The sequence below is a fragment of the Delphinapterus leucas genome, chromosome X, assembly GCF_059928025.1.
Source record: "Delphinapterus leucas isolate spDelLeu-1000000601 "Yukka" chromosome X, BTC_Dleu_Yukka2, whole genome shotgun sequence".
In the NCBI taxonomy this organism is placed as follows: Eukaryota; Metazoa; Chordata; class Mammalia; order Artiodactyla; family Monodontidae; genus Delphinapterus; species Delphinapterus leucas.
In genome coordinates this window covers 101,233,626-101,256,102 of record NC_143150.1, presented here as the reverse complement: position 1 = coordinate 101,256,102, position 22,477 = coordinate 101,233,626, and the positions used below count along the sequence as shown (strand labels likewise).

Genomic DNA, 22,477 nt, shown 5'->3' with positions numbered 1-22,477 from the left:
TGTTTCAACTAATTCTCAGTTATCTCTTATACATTGAACCATATGAAATTGTTGATATTCAACTCTCTTTAACGTATAAAAATTGCAGTTTCATGTGTGCCAACCCAGTCCTTCAAGTTACCATGTTTTAGTTTTTTTGCATGCATTTTTATTACTTATGCATGCATTATTTTGCTAAATTGTTTTATGTAGATCCATTTATTAAATGAATTATTCATATTTTCTGAATTTGCTTAGGGATTTAGCTTTAAGTTGGAACCAGTGGTCTAGTGTAGTAATTAATTCATGGAAATTGAAAAAAAAACATAGTTACATTTAATATTCAATTCTCTAAAAGGTATATCCCCTTTGATCAGTAATCCTGTGGGACAGTTTGTGGTGAAAGACTTGGCAAAATACAAGGACCATGCACCTGTCGCAATGCTTCAATCAACCACGACACACATTCACAATCATAACACAAGTAAGGAGTTAATAAAGGATGCTCTGATAGCCTTTCCCAATGACCGAGCTGCAAGTATCCGGTTTGGAGAAGAGCATAAACATTTCAGGTAATATGCTATATTAAATACCTGAAATTTTGTAAGATACAATAACCAGCATGACATGCAGAGATCTTATCAGATCCTGCTGTAACAAATTAGTGATGGTAATAATAATAATAGCAAAATTTAATTTTCTCTCTCTTTTTTTTTTTTCTTGTACATCAGAGGAGTGGTTGCTGAATGCTATCATCTAACCTCTCATCTCTATTGCGTACTTGCCAGGACTTGTGAATGGTTTACCAGATGATTCTTAAAATATGCTGTTAACAAGTAGAGAAGAATAATAGAAATAATCACTTTTGGAAATGTATACAGTCCTCAGAGTAGTCATGTTCATTAATTATGGCTGAGAGCCTGAATTTATCTAAGATTAAAAATTTTAAACTGTGATAAACAAGTTGTTCTCGTCTTCATTGGTTCATTGTCATTATCTTCATCCCTGTGCTATCATCTTTGTTCAGTCCCCTCAAAGTCACATTTTCAATAACCTTTACCAAAGTGAACTAAAACCTCCCCAATTATAAGGACTATGAGTGATAGTAAGCCTCAATTTAAAAATTACCCCATTTTCAAAGAAATTACTACCATGTCAATGCTTAGTGAGAATAAACCCAGTCAACCTGACATCTTTATTTGGGCCATTAGCTCAGGAATGGTTTTTATACATTTGAGGATGAACTGGGTTTCTTTTCTGCCTGCTTGTTTAACTGTCTAAACTTGACCATGTCCCTGGGCTTTCTCTACTTGTCTCTTTACCTTTGGTGAGTCTTCAAGTTCACTTACTTTTATAGTCATTTTCTTAAAATACCATTTGATTTTTTAGTCCATAATTGTTTTATTATCCACAATTGGAAAATTCTGGGTTTTTATGTAGTCTATTTTATGATTTTATTTTACAGATTCCATCCACAGCAGTCTTTATCTCTCTTTTTTTACTTGACAAGTACCATAAAACACACACGCATAAAAATTATGCAGACTCCATTTAAAATAATTATACAGTATAAAAAGAGGAAAACTCATCCCACCCTGCAGAGGTAGCTGCTGGAAATAATTTTTAAATGTATCATTTTCAATTATTCCTTATGCTTATACAAATATATCTATATAGAGATATAATGTGTTAATTTAACATTAACATTTTGTTCCTGTCTAAGTATTAATCAGATGATCTCAAAATGCCAGGATTTTTTTGAAGAAGGCTAACGTAAGCATCCCATGGCCATAATTTTTTTTCTCAATTTACTCTTTTCCATGCTAATAGAAATACAAAATTTAGTCCAGTTATTTTCTGGCTAACAAATAGTAATGAACATTTAAGTAATGAAATTTTATAGTGTATTAAGTTGTTGTAATTATAATTGCTGTTTTATTTTTTAATGCTTTTTACCTTTTCAATTTTTGAGAAGAAAATAAGGTAAGAATTTTTGTCTAGTTTTATTTAATGCAGTATATGTCTTGTGTTCAGAATAGTGTGTTATATTAGGCATTCAGTAAAAATTTTTTTAATAAATAAGTGAGGAAAAATGCTTTATTTACATAGTAATTTTTGTTGTCTGTACTTTGCACATTTAAAAAAAATCACCTACTCAGAGTTGCAGAGGTATTTCTTAAAGTTTATTCTTTAAGGAGCTGATAAGCATTTAGATATGTTAGTAACCAGCTCTGTGTCACTTTAGGCACCTCCTGTACTACTTCTTATTAAGTCCCTCCTTTTCTCCTTGTTACAGAGAGAGGGACTTCAGATATAGGAATTATTTCTAGGTTCTAAAGGTGGTTAAGGATCCCAGAGCCTGAAGGGAGATTTAAATATATCAACAACTATCTGAGTAACAAAGCATTTGTTTCTCTCTTATTGCCTCACTCTCTTAAAGTCTTTAACTCAGTTCAAGCTGTATTACTGTTACCACTGAGGAATTATCAAAAACAGGAAGAAATATTAGATATTAGATTAAATTTCATTTGACTGTATATGACTACTAGGTTTATACTTAGGAGTTAATTATTAAGGGTGAGAATCTCAATGATTAATAAAATTTGCTGAAGACTGAGGTAGCCTAAGGCCAAAAGATGTGAATAATTGTACTTTTTGTTTTTATGGAAAATATGTGGTAGGTGAAAGGAAGTGCATGCACTAGTTGAGTGAATGTGAGATGTAGAGTAGTTTGCAGTTCTTCTTTGGATTTTTTTTCTCTGTATAGATTTATTGCTGATGGTTATTTCATAAGCTCTGAGATATTAAGAAAGCATGATTTAACAAAAGGATTCATTATTCTATATATTCTTTTATGATTTTGATCACAGTGATCTAAAAGTAATTAACTATTAGGAAACACTAATCAGATTCAGACCTAGTTCCATCTGTAATCTAGAACTGCCCAAATTGCCTACTTGACTAATACTCCACGAGTGGGTTTAGGGTAGGTCCTACTTCTTCCCAATGACCTTAGGGATTTCCTGTGATTAGGTTAAGAAGAAAATTAGATATCATTCTATTTCTACATGTAATAATGTCTTGGTATATAAAAGGACTAGAATCTGTCCTGTTCACCATTCTGTGCCCAACTCCTGGCATAGGAGGCACTCAGTAAATACTGATTGAATAAATGCATATATATATACACCTAAATATTAACATGTCTTGCTCATATTGTAGGACGATTTTCACAAAGATTCCAAGATATAACTATGTGGATCCTGATTTTGCATATACTAAATTTGAAAAAATAGAAAAGAAAGCACATGAAAAGCATTATGCAGGATACATTAAATATTTAAGAAATGTGCACCTGCAGAAAGAAGAACAGAGGTAAAGTTCACTTCCTCAAACAGTATGAAACAGAGCATGGTGCCTGTAGAGCCAGAATTTTTTTCTTTACTCTTTAGGTTCTTTTTAGTGATTTAAATGACTTTTCATGTATGAAAATAGCAAAACATTGAACTACTTTAACTGCATTTATTTCCTTTTTTACTTCTGATTTGGGAATGTCTTGGGTGGGCTTCCCCAGAAGCAGATTCTGAGACAGGAATTCCAGCACATGTGATTTTTGGAGAATGTTCTTTTGGGAGAAACCTGCACAATATGAGGAAAGCAGGAGAGGGCAGAAGAGAGAACTCAGAAATAATGTGTTTCAAATAAAGTTTACTCTCAGCCTGATACCTAGGGTCTTTTGAGCATAAATTATACCATATTGTTGTTCCTGCCTTGAGTCATTGACTGTGAGCTGTCCTTGGGTATGGTAGGGTGGGCATAGCTTCCTTGAGTAGGTGTTTGAGAATGGGGTCCCTTAACAGACGGCAATTTTATGCAGATTAGTGCTTCCGTCTGCTTCAGTGGATCTGAGTGGGTCAGTAACAGCATGTACTGTGGGGAATATTTCGATTTACTGATGTATTTTCTAAAAGACCTAGCCTCAGTTAATTATTATTATGATTTCACTAGGAAACACATGTACTCATATAATGATACAGACATAGGATTACAGCCAGCATCGGGTCTAAAGTCACCCACATTCTCAGTAGCGGAAATAGAAGAGTTATCTTCAGCACAGCATCGGATCAAGTGTAACCAATTGCTAAGTACCAGAAATATAGCATCCACGGAGACAAAGTCTTTGAGAAGAAAGGCATGTGCAATATTTTACATTTTATTATACCATGAGAATTCTTAAAATACCTTTTGCTAATATTGAACAATTAATTTTGGAATAATGTGATTTCTCACAGGTTCTCAAAGGACTTAAATCAGACCCATCCTCACCCCATGAAAAACATGATTGCAGCTTAATCTTGACACCAAAGCAAATTCATCAAGTAATTGTTGGTAAGAATCTATAAAAACCTACTGAACAATTTTTTAACAGATTTATTGAAGTATAATTTATATTACATAAAATTCACCAGGTCAAAGCACGAAAATCAATGAATTTCAGTGAATTTACAGGTTTATGCAACTGTCATCACAATTCAGTTTTACAGTGCTGCCATCACCCTCATGTCTATATGCAAGTTACTTCCAATTCCCAGCCCTAGCCCCAGGCAACCATTATTTAGCTTTCTATCTCTATAGATTTGCCTATTCTGAACATTTCATGTGAAATAAATCATAATATGTGGTTTCCCTTATATTGTTTCTGTAGCTTAGCATAATGGTAAGGTTCATCCTTGTGGTAGTAGGTATAAATATTTTGTTCCTTTTTGTATCTAAATAGTATCTCATTTTATTAGGAATACCACATTTTGTTTATCCATTTACCAGTTGATGGACATTGAGCTATTTCCAGTTTGAGGCTATTGTGAATATTGCTGCTATAAACACTCACATATAATTCTTCGAGTGGACATATGTTTTTATTTCTTTTGGTTAGATTCCTAGGAGTAGAATTGCTGAGTCATATGGTAAGTTTGTGTCTAACTTTTAAAGAAATTGCCAAAAATTTTCCACAGTGACTGCACCAAGTTACAATCCCTCCAACAGTGTATGAGGGTTACAGTTTCTCCACATTTTCACCAGCAATTATTATTTTCTGTCTTTTTGATTACAGCCATCCTAGCGGGTGCAAAATGTTCTCTCATTGTGATTTTGATTTGCATTTCCTTTTTGACTAAGGTGTTGAATATATTTTCATGCATTTACTTAGAGGTACAACTATTTAAATTGTATATCTTGGAGAAATGTCTTTGCCCAATTTTTAATTTGAATATTTACCTTCTCATTATAGAGTTGTAGGAATTGTTTATGTATTCTGAGTACAAGTTTTTTATCAGATATATGATTTCCAAATATTTTCCCTAAGTCTGTGGCTTTTTTTCCTTTTCATATTCTTAATAATGTTGTTTAAAGCACAGAATTTTTTAATTTAAATGAAATTGAATTTACTAAATTTTTTACTTTTATAGATCATGCTTTTGATATCATGCCCAACAATCTTTAGCTAGCTCAAGGTCACAAATATTTTCTCCTATTTTCTTTTAAACAGTTTATATTTTTAGATCTTATGTTTAGGACTACAGTTCCTTTTTTTTTTTTTTTTTTTTGTGGTACGCGGACCTCTCACTGTTGTGGCCTCTCCCGTTGCAGAGCTCAGGCTCCGGACGCGTAGGCTCAGTGGCCATGGCTCACGGGCACAGCCGCTCCGCGGCATGTGGGATCCTCCCGGACCGGGGCACGAACCCGTGTCCCCTGCATTGGCAGGCGGACTCTCAACCACTGAGCCACCAGGGAAGCCCCTACAATTCCTTTTTATGTTTTAAAAATTTTTGTTTATGGTATGAGTTGAGTCTAAATTTATATTATAATATATGGATATTCAATGGTCCTAGCACCATTTGTTGAAAATACTATCATTTCTCATTGAATTGCCTTGACACCTTTGTCGAAAATCAAATGACCAAATGTGTCAGGGTTTGTTTCTGGATTCTTAATTCTGTTCCATTGATATGTATTTCTATCCCAATGACAATTCTATACTGTCGATAAGTAGCTTTATGGTAAGTTTTGAAATCAGTAAGTGCAAGTCCTCCAAACTTGCTCTTCTTTTTCAGGATTGCTTTGGTTATTCTAGGTATAAATAGGATCTTATTAGACCCACTTTGTCTTGTTCTTGTATCTCTGTTTTAATATTTCTGGCTCACCTCTGTATTGCTTGCCTCAACCAGTACTGAAACCTCATACTTCATGGGACATTGAGGCAGAGTACTCAGGAAGTTCTTGCCTCAGTAGTGGAGAATAATTGTTACTATTTAGAGCACGGCTCTGGACCCGGGTAACATTCATAAAAGAAAGATCTGGAGGGACCAGTCTGTTTTGAGGTAACTTCCTTCCAGAGCAGAGCTCAAGAATATTATAGGAATATGAAAAAATATCCAGTACCTAATGAGGTAAAATTTACTATATTGACATCCAAACAAAGATTACAATACATAAGAAGCAGGAAAATATAACCCATAATAAAGAGAATTATTAATCAGTTAAATCTGATTAATACTGATACATAGGTTAGAATTATCAGACAATGACACTAAAACAGTTATTGTACCTGTATTCCATTTATTCAAAAAGTTATGCAGAGCAATTATACTCCAATAAAGATGTAAAAAAAAAAAGTTATGCAGAGTCATAGAAGATATGCAAAAACGATCCATATAATCTACAGATTCACCACAGTTCCAACCAAAATTCCATCAGGATCTTTTGTAGAAATTGACAGGCTCATTTTAAAATTCATGTGGAAATGCAATGTAATTAGAATAGTCAAAACAGTTTTGAAAAAGGAAAACATGTTGGAGATAAAACACTGCTTAATTTCAAGATTTATTTTAAAGCTATAGTAAACCAAACCGTATGTTATTGGCATAAATATAGAACAATGAAACATAAGTAAGGTTCAGAAATAGACCTATATATATTGGACAAATGAATTTTGACAAAGGTAAAAGGCAGTGAGGTCCAAAAAGGTGCAGAAAGCATAGTCTTTTCAATAAGTAATGCTACAGACCTACTAGAGAATGGACTTGAGGATATGGGGAGGGGGAAGGGCAAGCTGTGACAAAGTGAGAGAGTGGCATGGACATATATACACTACTAAATGTAAAATAGATAGCTAGTGGGAAGCAGCCGCATAGCACAGGGAGATCAGGTAGGTGGTTTGTGACCACCTACAGAGGTGGGATAGGAAGGGTGGGAGGGAGGGAGATGCAAGAGGGAAGAGATATGGGAACATATGTATATGTATAACTGATTCACTTTGTTATAAAGCAGAAACTAACACACCATTGTAATGCAATTATACTACAATAAAGACGTTAAAAACAAAAACAAAAACAAAAAGCAAAAATCGAATGTGACCATATACAAAAATTAACTCAATATGGATCAAAGATCTAAACTTAAGAGCTAAAACTATAAAACTCTTGGAAGAAAACAGGTGAAATTTTTCATGGCATTGGGTTTGGCAATGATTTCTTGGATATGACACCAAAAGCATAGGCAACAAAGGAAAAAATAAACCAGATTTCATCAAAATGAAAAACTTTTTTGTGCATCAAAGAACACAATCAATAGAGTGAAAAGACAACCTTCGTAATATGAAAAAGTATTTGCAAATAATATATTTGATAAGTGATTAATATCCAGGATGTATAAAGAACTCCTACAACTCAACAACAAGAAACACAATTAAAAATGCACAAGACTTGAATAGACATTTCTCCCAAGAAGACATAAAAATGCTCTGTAAGCACATGAAAAGATGCTCAATATCATTAGTCATTAGTGAAATGTAAATCAAAACCACAATGAGATACCACGTCACGTGTTAGTATGGCTGTGATTAAAAAAAAAAAAAAAAGTAGTGCTAGTTACATCATGTGCCAAAACTAAATCAAAATAGATCATAAGCCATGTGCTTCCTTCCTTATAGAAGATATAATGACAAATAAGCACATGGAAAGATGCACAACATTGTTCATTGTAAGGGAAACACAAAATAACACCACAATGAGATACTGCTATAAATCTATTAGAATGGCTGAAAAACTTACCATTTCAATTATTGCTGAAGATGTGAGGAAACTGGGACTCTTGTACACTGCTAGTGGGAATATGAAGTTATACAACCACTTTAAAGCAGTTTGGCAGTTTCTTAAACATTTAAACACACATGTACCATATTACCCATCGATTATACTCCTAGATATTTATCCAAAAGAAATGAGGGCATATTTTCAAACAAATACTTGTTCGCAAATGTTTTAGCATCCTTAATTTTAACAGGCCATACCTGGGAAGAATCGAAGTGTTAACAGGTGATACATAAACATTCACCTATAATAGACTACTACTTAGTAATATAAAGGAATGAACTGTTGACACACGAAACATCTTAAATGGATCTCTAGAGAGTTTGCTGAGTGAAAGAAATCAGAGAAAAACCATACATGCTATATTATTCCACTCATATTAAAGTCTAGAAAATGCAAACTGATCTATAATGACATAAAGCAGATGAGTGGTTGTCTGGAAAGGGGGAATACAGAGGATGGTGGTAGGGAGAAACTATAAAGGGGCCAAGTATATTTTTTGGAGTGATGGATGTTCACTCTCTTCATTGCGGTGATCGTTTCAGGTATTTCACCTGTATTCAGGTGTATACGTATGTCAATGCTTATGAAATTCTGTACTTTAAACATGTACAGTTTGCTGTATACCAGTTAAAATTAAATTAAGCTGTTAAAAAAGCAGGATAAGACATAATTAAGATTGTTATGATATAAAAACTTCTGGCATTTAAAGGGGAAAATTTAAACAGTGAGTCATGGGAAGTTACCAATTTCTGTAAGTTCTGGATAAGTGAACATAAATGCATTTATGGGAGTGGAGAGGGTGTAGGAGTATGCAAATTCATGTACTGAGTTATAATTAGTGCTAATAATTTTGTCATGAAATTTTCCATATAATCACAATATGTATTGAATTTTGGCCAATCACCTCAAATTATGGACATTTAGATAAAAAGCTCTGTTAATAATTTCTGATATATAGTAACTATTTTAAGTACTATTTTTAACGAATTAATCGATCAGCATATAGTATGAAAACTTAAATAAGTCAATGAACACATTTGTCAACATTAAGCTTAGTAACTGTTCATTTTTTCAGGGCTCTCTGTCCTTAACTTTGGTGATGTTTGTGTGAACTCAACAAATACTCGTCTACTACATGTTATTAATATGCTACCTATTCATATTTTGATCCAGTTAGATGTCAATTTGCAAGAACTTCGGAAAACCAACCAATTTTCATATGTGATTCCACCTACAGCTAGTACTTCTGTTTCAATGATATTTGAATCTCCCACCATTGGAAAATTTTGGAAGTAAGATTTATTTTCAAATTTCTGTTTGCTAGAATCAAAATGTCGTTTTGTATATTTACCCCAATTATTGTAGTATATATTATGTTTGGTCCCCAAACATAGAAACTATATGTGCAGCAATTTGTAGATTTGTAGATTCATATTTCAATGGTAGTCTAATTACCTTTCATAATTATTTTGATATTGTTTACTAAGAATTGTTGATGTCAATCAATAATATATACATTTTACATGTAACTGAATTCTACCATTCAGTTAAGAGGTGTTAGTTAAATTTGGATGCCTTTGCTGTGTTACAGGTCTTTCACCTGTCAGTGAACAGTATGCCTGGTGGGCACATCCTAGTGATGGCAGTTGTCTTGCCAGTAAAACTTGAGCTATCTGCTAATGAGCTAGTACTGAGACCACAAGGCTTCTTGGTGAAAACATGTTTTAGGGGGATGGTTAGGTTGTATAATCATCAGAATTATCTTGTCAAATTTGAATGGCAACTGATAAATACAGGAAAAGGGATGGCATTTTCCATTCGTCCAGCTAAAGGTAATAGTTTATTCTGTTGTTTGATTTAGACATTCATTTATTCATGTATTCAGGCATTAATCATATCTGGAGTGTGTACTGTATAACGGTGATAAGAACGTAGAAGTAAATCACAAATGGTCTTGGGACAATGGGACATTCCTTCCCTCCTTCCTTCCCTATGTCCTTCCCTTCCTCTCCCCCTCCCTCCCTCTTTATCTCTAATTTAGAGATAGTCTTCATTTGAGATCTAAGTAGACTATACTTCAGGTCACTGAGGAGTCCTGGTTCATTGAATTCTTGCCTTAGGTGCTTTTCCTGTGAATATCAGTCATTTCCAAATCGTGACTTCTATGTAACTCTACCAGTGTTGGTACCAGGGAGTGTTATAAACAAGCTCGAGTATTAATTTAAGTTCACTTAATTTTAGTGCAGATATAGGTGGAGATGTTGACAAATTTAACAAGTGGAAGTGGAGGACTGTCCCTTTATTATGGCTGGAGATCATTGATATAACCATATTTAATCGTTTTATTAATCTGGATAGATTTAGCACAATCCCAGATTATAATTTATTAAGCATTTGAGGTATACTTCTATCAATATTTAGCAGATTCATTTGACCAAGCTCTTTGTTGTTGTTGTTGTTATTAATACTGAAAATACTGGGTCCCGCCCCAAACTAGAAAGAAGTGGAGTAAATGATCAGAGAAGAAAAAGAAAATATTTCTGCAGATTTCAGAGATTCTAGATAAACCTTCTCCAGTTTTTTTGAACAGGAGGTATCAGTTGTAGTTACATTATCTGCATTCCAGCTATAGGTTCTGATCAAGCACGTGATATGACACTAAGGGTGTCAGAAAAGCACAGTGCACAGGTACTTTTCCTTGTATTTCTGCATCCTAGCCAGTGTTGAGTGGCTGGGCTTCCCCCTTGTGGCTGCCATGGAAATGCCGTGAAAATCCTTCATTTGTCAAAAGTGGAATTGCAATGTTATAAACTTCTCATGGTTTTTAGTACTCTATTTTTACAGGGAGATTTTAGTATTTAGTTTTCTTTTCTTTGGGTTGCTCATAACACCTCTTACATTTTTTTAAATCAAAGCAAAAAACACAAAGACATTTAATTCCGAATATAGTGTTAATATGAATACCATTAGCCTTTAAGTACTTTTTTTTTTTTTTTTTGCGGTATGCGGGCCTCTCACTGTTGTGGCCTCTCCCGCTGCGGAGCACAGGCTCCGGACGCGCAGGCTCAGCGGCCGTGGCTCACGGGCCCAGCTGCTCCGCGGCACGTGGGATCCCCCTGAACCGGGGCATGAACCCGTGACCCCTGCATTGGCAGGCGGACTCTCAACCACTGCGCCACCAGGGAAGCCCATCCTTTAAGTACTTGTAATTTTTTTAGAACACAAATGATACAATACTTGAATCTATTTGATATAGCATCGAGGAAAGTATGCATAATTTATATTATATACCTAGATTTCTCTAATGTCATTTTCCTTCTGCTGCTCAGAATATTCATATAATAATTACTTTTGTTTTTGCCTCTTTGTAAAAATCTTTTTCTTTTAACATCTTTATTGGAGTATAATTGCTTTACAATGGTGTGTTAGTTTCTGCTTTATAACAAAGTGAATCAGCTATACATATACATATATCCCCACATCTCCTCCCTGTTGCGTCTCCCTCCCACCCTCACTATCGCACCCCTCTAGGTGGCCACAAAGTATGGAGCTGATGTCCCTGTGCTATGTGGCTGCTTCCCACTAGCTATCTATTTTACATTTGGTAGTGTATATATATGTCAATGCTACTCTCTCACTTCGTCCCAGCTTACCCTTCCCCCTCCCCAAGCCCTCAAGTCCATTCTCTACGTCTGCATCTTTATTTCTGTCCTCCCCTTAGGTTCTTCAGAACCATTTTTATTTTATTTTTCTTAGATTCCATATATATGTGTTAGCTTATGGTATTTGTTTTTCTCTTTGGGACTCACTTCACTCTGTATGACAAACGCTAGGTCCATCCACCTCACTACAAATAACTCAATTTCATTTCTTTTTATGGCTGAGTAATATTCCATTAAATATATGTACCACATCTTCTTTATCCATTCATCTGTCAGTGGACACTTAGGTTGCTTCCATGTCCTGGCTATTGTAAATAGAGCTGCAATGAACATTGTGGTCCCTGACTCTTTCTGAATTATGGTTTTCTCAGGGTATATTCCCAGTAGTGGGATTGCTGGGTCGTATGGTAGTTCTATTTTTAGTTTTTTAAGGAACCTCCATACTTTTCTCCATAGTGGCTGTATCAATTTACATTCCCACCAACAGTGCAAGAGGGTTCCCTTTTCTCCACACCCTCTCCAGCATTTATTGTTTGTAGATTTTTTGATGATGGCCATTCTGACCGGTGTGAGGTGATACCTCATTGTAGTTTTGATTTGCATTTCTCTAATGACTAGTGATGTTGAGCATCCTTTTATGTGTCTGCTGGCAATCTGTATATCTTCTTTGGAGAAATGTCTGTTTAGGTCTTCTGCCCATTTTTGGATTGGGTTATTTGTTTTTTTGATATTGAGCTGCATGAGCTGCTTATAAATGTTGGAGATGAATCCTTTGTCTATTGATTCATTTGCAAATACTTTCTCCCATTCTGAGGGTTGTCTTTTTGTCTTGTTTCTGGTTTCCTTTGCTGTGCAAAAGCTTTTAATTTTCATTAGGTCCCATTTGTTTATTTGTACTTTTATTTCCATTTCTCTAGGAGGTGGGTCAAAAAGGATCTTGCTGTGATGTATGTCATAGAGTGTTCTGCCTATGTTTTCCTCTAAGAGTTTGATAGTGTCTGGCCTTAAATTTAGGTCTTCAATCCATTTTGAGTTTATTTTTGTGTATGGCACTAGGGCATGTTCTAATTTCATTCTATTACATGTAGCTGTCCAGTTTTCCCGGCACCACTTATTGAAGGGGCTGTCTTTTCTCCACTGTCCATTCCTGCCTCCTTTATCAAAAATCAGGTGACCATATGTGCATGGGTTTATCTCTGGGCTTTCTATCCTATTCCATTGATCTATATTTCTGTTTTTGTGTCAGTACCATACTGTCTTGATTACTGTAGCTTTGTAGTATAGTCTGAAGTCAGGGAGCCTGATTCCTCCAGCTCCGTTTTTCTTTCTCAAGATTGCTTTGGCTATTCGAGGTCTTTTGTGTTTCCAAACAAATTGTGAAATATTTTGATCTAGTTATGTGGAAAATGCCATACGTAGTTTGATAGAGATTGCATTGAATCTGTAGATTGCTTTGGGTAGTATAGTCATTTTCACACAGTTGATTCTTCCAATCCAAGAACATGGTGTATCTCTCCATCTGTTTGCATCATCTTTAATTTCTTAGATCAGTGTCTTATAATTTTCTGCATACAGGTCTTTTGTCTCCTCAGGTAGGTTTATTCCTAGATATTTTATTCTTTTTGTTGCAGTGGTAAATGGGAGTGTTTTCCTAATTTCTCTTTCAGATTTTTCATCACTAGTGCATAGGAATGCAAGAGATTTCTGTGCATTAATTTTGTATCCTGCTACTTTACCAAATTCATTGATTAGCTCTAGTTGTTTTCTGGTAGCATCTTTAGGATTCTCTATGTATAGTATCATGTCATCTGCAAACAGTGAAAGCTTTACTTCTTCTTTTCCAATTTGGATTCCTTTTATTTCTTTTTCTTTTCTGATTGCTGTGACTAAAACTTCCAAAACTATGTTGAATACTAGTGGTGAGCGTGGGAAGCCTTGTCTTGTTCCCGATCTTAGAGGAAATGGTTTCAGTTTTTCACCATTGAGGACGATGTTGGCTGTGGGTTTGTCATATATGCCCTTTATAATATTGAGGAAAGTTCCCTGTATGCCTACTTTCTTCAGGGTTTTTATCATAAATGGGTGTTAATTTTGTCAAAACTTTCTCTGCATCTATTGAGATGATCATATGCTTTTTCTCCTTCAGTTTGTTAATATGGTGTATCACATTGATTGATTTGTGTATATTGAAGAATCCTTGCATTCCTGGGATAAAGCCCACTTGTTCATGGTGTATGATCCTTTTAATGTGCTGTTGAATTCTGTTTGCTCGTATTTTGTGGAGGATTTTTGCATCTGTGTTCATCAGTGATATTGGCCTGTAGTTTTCTTTCTTTGTGACATCTTTTTCTGGTTTTGGTATCAGGGTGATGGTGGCCTTGTAGAATGAGTTTGGGAGTGTTCCTACCTCTGGTATATTTTGGAAGAGTTTGAGAAGGATGGGTATTAGGTCTTCTCTAAATGTTTGATAGAATTTGCCTGTGAAGCCATCTGCTCCTGGGCTTTTGTTTGCTAGAAGATTTTTAATCACAGTCTCAGTTTCAGTTCTTGTGATTGGTCTGTTTATATTTTCTCTTTCTTCCTGGTTCAGTCTTGGAAGATTGTGTTCTTCTAAGAATTTGTCCATTTCTTCCAGGTCGTCCATTTTATTGGCATATAGTTGCTTGTTGTAATCTCTCATGACCCTTTGTATTTCTGCAGTGTCAGTTGTTATTTCTTTTTATTTTCTAGTTCTATTGATTTGAGTCTTTTCCCTTTTTTTCTTGATGAGTGTGGCTAATGGTTTATCAATTTTGTTCATCTTCTCAAAGAACCAGCTTTTAGTTTTATTGATCTTTGCTATTGTTTCCTTCATTTCTCTCTGATCTGATCTTTATGATTTCTTTCCTTCTGCTAACTTTGGGGCTTTATTATTGTTCTTTCTCTAATTGCTTTAGCTGTAAGGTTAGGTTGTTTATTTGAGATGTTTCTTGTTTCTTGAGGTAGTATTGTATTGCTATTAACTTCTCTCTTAGAACTGCTTTTGCTGCATCCCATAGGTTTTGGGTTGTCGTGTTTTCATTGTCATTTGTTTCTAGGTATTTTTTGATTTCCTCTTTGATTTCTTCAGTAATCTCTTGGTTATTTAGTAGTGTATTGTTTAGCCTCCATGTGTTTGTATTTGTTACAGATTTTTTCCTGTAATTGATATTTAGTCTCATAGCATTGTGGTCGGAAAAGATACTTGATGCAATTTCAGTTTTCTTAAATTTACCAAGGCTTGATTTGTGACCCAATATATGATCTATCCTGGAGAATGTTCCATGAGCATTTGAGAAGAAATTGTATTCTGTTGTTTTTGAATGGAATGTCCTATTAATATCAATTAAGTCCATCTTGTTTAATGTATCATTTAAAGCTTGTGTTTCCTTATTTATTTTCATTTTGGATGATCTGTCCTTTGGTGAAAGTGGGGTGTTAAAGTCCCCTACTATGATTGTGTTACTGTCGTTTTCCCCTTTTGTGGCTGTTAGCATTTGCCTTGTGTATTGAGGTGCTCCTATGTTGGGTGTATAAATATTTACAATTGTTATATCATCTTCTTGGATTTATCCCTTGATCATTATGTAGTGTCCTTCTTTGTCTCTTGTAATAGTCTTTATTTTAAAGTCCATTTTGTCTTATATGAGAATTGCTACTCCAGCTTTCTTTTGATTTCCATTTGCATGGAGTATCTTTTTCCATCCCCTCACTTTCAGTCTGTATGTGTCCCTAGGTCTGAAGTGGGTCTTTTTTAGACAGCGTATATACGGGTCTTGTTTTTATAAGCATTCAGCCAGTCTGTGTCTTTTGGTTGGAGCATTTAATACATTTACATTTAAGGTATTTATCAATATGTATATTCCTGTTACCATTTTCTTAATTATTTTGTGTTTGTTATTTTTGATCTTTTCCTTTCTTGTGTTTCCTGCCCAGAGAAGTTCCTTTAGCATTTGTTGTAAAGCTGGTTTGGTGGTGCTGAACTCTCTCAGCTTTTGGTTGTCTGTAAAGGTTTTAATTTCTCCATCAAATCTGAATGAGATCCTTGCTGGGTAGAGTAATCTTGGTTGCAGGTTTTTGTCCTTCATCACTTTAAATATGTCCTGCCAGTCCCTTCTGGCTTGCAGAGTTTCTGCTGAGAGATCAGCTGTTAACCTTATGGGGATTCCCTTGTGTGTTATTTGTTGTTTTTCCCTTGCTGCTTTTAATATGCTTTCTTTGTATTTAATTTTTGACAGTTTGATTAATATATGTCTTGGTGTATTTCTCCTTGGATTTACCCTGTATGGGACTCTCTGTGCTTCCTGGACTTGATTAACTATTTCTTTTTCCATATTAGGGAAGTTTTCAACTATAATCTCTTCAAATATTTTCTCAGTCCCTTTCTTTTTCTCTTCTTTTTTGGGAACCCCTATAATTCGAATGTTGGTGCGTTTAATGTTGTCTGAGAGGTCTCTGAGACTGTCCTCAGTTCTTTTCATTCTTTTTTCTTTATTCTGCTCTGCAGTAGTTATTTCCACTATTTTATCTTCCAGGTCACTTATCTGTTCTGTCTCAGTTATTCTGCTATTGATTCCTTCTAGAGAATTTTAAATTTTGTTTATTATGTTGTTCATCATTGTTATTTGCTCTTTAGTTCTTCTAGGTCCTTGTTAAACGTTTCTTGTATTTTCTCCATTCTATTTCCAAGATTGTGGATCATCTTTACTATCATTACTGTAAATTCTTTTTCAGGTAGACTGCCTATTTTTTCTTCATTTGTTTAGTCTGTTGAGTTTTTACCTTGCTCCTTCATCTGCTGTGTGTTTCTCTGTCTCCTCATTTTGCTTAACTTACTGTGTTTGGGGTCTCCTTTTCACGGGCTGCAGGTTCTCGTTCCCATTGTTTTTGGTGTTTGCCCCCAGTGGCTAAGGTTGGGTCACTAGGTTGTGTAGGCTTACTGCTGGAGGGGACTGATGCCTACGTTCTGGTGGATGAGGCTGGATCTTGCCTTTGTGGTGAGCAGGACCACATCTGGTGGTGTGTTTTGGGGTATCTCTGACCTTAGTATGATTTTAAGCAGCTTCTCTGGTATGGGGTGTGGTTTTGTTCCTGTCTTGCTAGTTGTTTGGCATAGGGTGTCCAGCACTGTAGCTTGCTGTTTGTTGAGTGGAGCTGGGTCTTAGCTTTGAGATGGAGATCTCTGGGAGAGCTTTAGCCATTTGATATTTTGTGGAGCTGGGAGGTCTTTGGTGAACCAGTGTCCTGAACTTGGCTCTCCCTCCTCAGAGGCACAGGCCTGACACCTGGCCGGAACACCAAGACCCTGTCAGCCACACAGCTCAGAAGAAAAGGGAGGAGAAAAAAAGAAAGAAAGAAAGAAGGAATAAAATAAAATAAAGTTATTAAAATAAAAGAAAATATTTTAAAAAATTAAAAAGTCAGGGCTTCCCTGGTGGCGCAGTGGTTGAGAGTCCGCCTGCCAATGCAGGGGATACGGGTTCGTGTCACGGTCCAGGAAGATCCCACATGCCGCGGAGTGGCTAGGCCCACGAGCCATGGACGCTGAGCCTGCGTGCTCTGCAACAGGAGAGGCCACAGCAGTGAGAGGCCCGCGTACCGCAAAAAAAAAAAAGAAAAAAAATTAAAAAGTCATTAAAGGAAGAAGAAAGAGGAGAGCAACCAAACCAATAAAAAAATCCACCAATGGTAACAAGCTCTAAAAACTATAGTAAGGAAAAAAACAACAAAACAAAGACAGACAGCACCCTAGGACAAATGGTGAAAGCAAAGCTATACAGACAAAATTGCACAACTAAGCATACGTATACATACTCCCAAAAAGAGAAAACGGAAAAATATATATATAACTTTCGGGAGGTCTGAGGTCTTTTTCCAGCATTCAGTAGGTGTTCTGTAGGAGTTGTTCCACATGTAGATGTATTTCTGATGTATTTGTGGGGAGGAAGGTGATCTCCATGTCTTACTCCTCCACCATCTTGAAGGTCTCCTGTGTAAATCTTTTTATTGAGTTATTTTTCTTACATCCCTTTTGTTATATCGTGTTGGAAAAGAAGAAGTTTTCTTCTACCCTTAGGTTCTTCTAGTTGGTATAAGAATTAAACTGACATGGGACAGATTAACAGGAGAAAATCACACAAAAGTTTAATAACATGTATCCGTGAGACAGACCCAGGAAAACCCCATAACTTGCCAGAGTGGCCAAATCCTCACCTTAAATGTCATCTTCAGCTAAAGACAAAAGAGGATGTTGGGGGTAGTGGATTGGGGCTGCAAAGGTGAGAAAGGGAATTCACATGCAGATGGAAAAGCAAATGTTTGGTAAACAGATGTTTCCTGGGTCGTGGTACACAGAGTAGACTTGGTCTCTAGGCCCAGCTGAGTCTCCCCTATGATAGCCAGCCCATATTCTTTGCATGTATCTCTGGTGATAGCTCTATTCTGGGAACTAGCCCTTTATCTAAATTCTTTTAGGCAGTTAAGGAAGAGGTAACAAGAAAAAACTTCCTGAGTCTTCTTCTGTTTCTTAAAAATAATCAGCTTAGGGCTTCCCCGGTGGCGCAGTTGTTGAGAGTCCGCCTGCCGATGCAGGGGACATGGGTTCGTGCCCCGGTCTGGGAAGATCCCATATGCCATGGAGCGGCTGGGCCCGTGAGCCATGGCCGTTGAGCCTGCACGTCTGGAGCCTGTTGCTCCGCAGCGGGAGAGGCTACAACAGTGAGAGGCCTGCGTACTGCAATAAAAAAAATAATAATAATAATCAGCTTAAATTAATCCTCATGCCAAAGAGACACATTTTGGGGTAGCAAATTTTTGTGCCCCTAGAATTGGTTTTACATCCTACATAATGCATTTAATCATATCCCTCTCTATTTTTTTGTAAACTAAAGTGAAGAGTTATAATTTAAATTTTATGTTGTGATTGTCCTTTTTTCCTGAGGCATGATACATTTTGGATTTGTATTTGGATAGTGGATATTATAAGGGGAGAATGGAAGAGTGGATTGATTTTTCTAAGATAGAATTGGTTTCTCATATGACTTTTTCATTAGATATTGTTTATGTTTCTGCTTGTTTTCTTATGTGTTCATCCTTGTTGTCTTTAACCATACGGAACTCTTGAGTCCACTCAGTCCTCAGCCTTGTCTTCAGTCAGTTCACTCTCATCGTCTTTCTCAATTCTGTCACTCCTTGGCCGTTTGTAGTACCTTCCCTGCCAATCCCAGCCATGCTCAATTCAGCCATCCAACTTATTTCTCCTGTCCCACGATATACATAATATTCCTGGAGAAAAATATATAGCCATGCTGGTTGAAGGGAAAGTATTGACCTCGAGCTAACCCTCTCAACATGGATCTGTAATCCTTTTGCTGCTCTCAACTCTTCTCTGAAAGCTTATGTGTCTTTATAAATAGCATTGACTCTTCTTTGTCAGAGTTACTTCCCATCACAGTCTTCTCTACACATCACTCACTTCTAGTACCATCACTTGACTTCTACATTTCCCGCAGACTTTGTCCTCCTGCAGAGTTCCTGCTCATTCTTCAGTCACAACTCAAATGCCATCTCCTTATGATGAAGTTTCCTCCACTTTCTTGGGCTAATTTAGAACTCCCCACCCAACCTCTTTTCCACTCCCATTGTGTATTTGTTACATCACCTACAGTTATTTGTTTATGTCCATCTCCTGTTGTGGTAGATGTTACTAAGCCCATATCTGATATCCATTCCCCTTCCTTATGGGACCCTCATTTTGTTTGGGGAAGCAATGTTCTTATTTACGTATCTCTTTTCCCCAGCCTTCCTTGCCAATGAGATATGGACAGAAATTTCTTTTAGCTTCATCCTCCTTCTATATGCCAGGTACTGTTTGAAGTACTTCTGCTTATATTAGCTTATTTATTCCCTTTATCAATTCTCTAAGAAACAGTTGTTATCCCCACTTTATGTATGAGGAATCTGTGTTACATAGGTTTAGTAAATCGTCCAAAGTCTCAGCTAGTAAGTGTCAGAGCTGAAATTTGAACCAGGGAGTCTGACCGTTGAATTTGTGCTCTTTTTAACGACTGTGCTTTGATACCTTTCCACACTGAGGAAGGCCACGTGATAAGGAATGGCAGTGTGGGAAGCTAGGAGCATTGCTCCTTCAAGGCATTGTCAACCTGTTAAGGGAGCCCTGGAATACCTGCCCATGGACTTCTGATTGCATAAGATAAATAAACTCTTATCTACCTAACCCACTGTAACAGGACTTATTGTTACTTATAGACAAATATAATTCTGATGGATCCCAACTAGACTGTTAGCTCTTCCACGAGTAGTTTCTCTTCTTTTTATAAATTATTGTGCCAACTATAGTATTGGCATTCAAGAGTATTAATAATAATATCTGACACTGGGTGCTTTCTGGGAATTACACACTATGTTAATCCCTTTATGTGTGTTGTTATCTCCCTACATGGCCACTGAAAAACTAGGAGGTAGGCACTATACCTTTTTCAAGGTTGAGAAAACTACTGTTGCATGTGAGTCAGCCTGACTCAAGGCAAAGTTTGTTGTGATGGTCACGCATCTCTCTGTTCAGTATCCTGTGCCTTTGAATCTCAGATGATCCCCTCTTCCTGAGGGAAGAGCTTCTAAGTCATTCTTTCCATCAAGTATTATTTTCTTAGACCAAAGGAGATGATGAATTTAAACAGGTAAAGCACCTCACAGTAAATGTGCCTTATACCCTCCTGGGTTCTAAATACATTTGAATTATAGAAATGTGCTAATTGCTAATAGCTACATCAGAAGTTATATCTCTAGGGAGTTGAACATTAAAACAAACAAAAAAAAGCCTCTGGTAATGATAATTCCTTCCTCCAGAAACTGAATGAGTGTCCGGTGTGTTTCAGAGTGTTGAGAAATGTGGAGGGGACATTTGATCAGGGATCGCAGATGGTTTTCTACTGTCTAGATGTAAAGTTATCTCTAGTCCTAGAGTGTTGCTTCATTGATAAATTTAAAATTTTTTGCTATATATTGGCATACTTTTTGTCAGATATTTTGATCTGCCTATTAAAGTTGGAGCATAAGGTATTCCCTGTATTTTGTTTAATTTAAATAATTTGTTATAAAATGTCATTACATGTTTATGCCATCTCTTATTTTGGATATTAAAAAATAAATATAGTTAAAATGTGGTAAATTTCTTGTTCTCTCTAAATTCTCTGTAGGCACTGTTGAGCCATACTCCCTATTGGAATGTGAAGTGACATGGCAGCTGGGATTTGATTCTCCGGAAAGGGGAGAATTTATTCTTCACATCAATGAAGGAAACATGCTGACACTGAAATGTCTTGCACGTGTAATGATTTCCCTTGAATATTATTTTTATTTTGAGGGCTATAAATTGGTTGAGTATGCATATACGTATATAGTTGCGTATATATACTATGTTAGTAAAAACTGATTTTACATGTAATACTTAGTTAACTAAAGTGTCTTAGCATCTTCTTGGAGCCACTTCTCTACCATAAATGAAGACTTTGCTAAAAAATGTGTTGTATTATCTAGAATTCACTCAGAAATCCAAGACTTTTGTGCCAACAATACTAGATTGTTATTAGAGACTATAATACCATGGGAGCCACTTGAAATTAAATTATTTCTTTAATAAGTGCCAAAGAAAACTGAAGAAAATTATATTATTGCATTTTTCGTATTTAGTTGTAATTAATAATTCAGTATGAAATGGATCATGTGATTTATATAGCAAGGAAATATAGAAAATTTTTCCATATTCCATATGGAATATACTTATAATAAAAATGTAAGTAAAGTGAAGGCTGCAATATGTAATTTTAACTTTCTTTCTGTGGTAGAACCCAGAAGACCTTAACTTCATGGCTCTTAATTACCAAGGATATGCTTTACATGTGTACCAAATTCCCTTCCCAACGTTCTTAGTAATTTAACACAACCCAGTGCTGTTTTACTAAATCCCATCTCTGTCTTCAGGCCATGATCATGTTCTTACATATTTTAGCTATGAAGAAGCTTATAGCCTTAAGATATAAGAGATCCATCCACTTTTATGATGGCAAGTGGCAGTCAGAAATCAATAGGGTCTTTCCTTTGCCCCAGGCTTGAAATAAGCTGCTGCTTTCACTATGTTTAAATCACTTATTAATTCTTTTTACAACTTTGTATTGAAGTATAGTATACTACAGAAAGGTGCACATATTATAAAGTATGTATCACTCAATTATTTTTTATAAACTAGTAACACCCTTGTAACTCACACCCAGATCAACCTGATCAAGAAACAGAACATGACTAGCATCACAAAAGAACCCCTCTAGTCCACACTTCCAGTCACTCTGTGTCCCTCCCAGGATCATCACAATCGTTACTTCTAAGAGCATAGATTAATTTTGGTTTTAAACGTTATATAAATGTCATCACACCATATGTTCTCTTCTATGCCTGTCTTCTTTTTTTCATAATTAGGTTTGTGGGATGCATCTATGCTGATACATGTGGTGACAGATTATTCATTCTCACTCCTGAATAGCATTCCATTTGGTTAGACTATACAATCAGTTTTCCATCACACAGCTGATGAGGGTTTGGATTGTTTCAGATTTTTGGCTAATGTAATAGTGCTTCTGTTAACATTCTCTG

General features: G+C 35.9%; 1 protein-coding gene across 1 annotated transcript in view; it reads left to right on the top strand.

Annotated features, from left to right (window-relative positions):
• CFAP47 (cilia and flagella associated protein 47) overlaps nt 1-22,477 on the top strand; it is a 546,463-nt gene that overhangs the window by 92,704 nt on the left and 431,282 nt on the right. Inside the window, 8 exon segments of the mRNA XM_089904937.1 lie at nt 338-551; nt 3,202-3,354; nt 3,988-4,171; nt 4,272-4,368; nt 9,205-9,421; nt 9,721-9,728; nt 9,731-9,961; nt 21,028-21,158. Of these exon segments, the coding sequence (XP_089761063.1) occupies nt 338-551; nt 3,202-3,354; nt 3,988-4,171; nt 4,272-4,368; nt 9,205-9,421; nt 9,721-9,728; nt 9,731-9,961; nt 21,028-21,158 (1,235 nt within the window).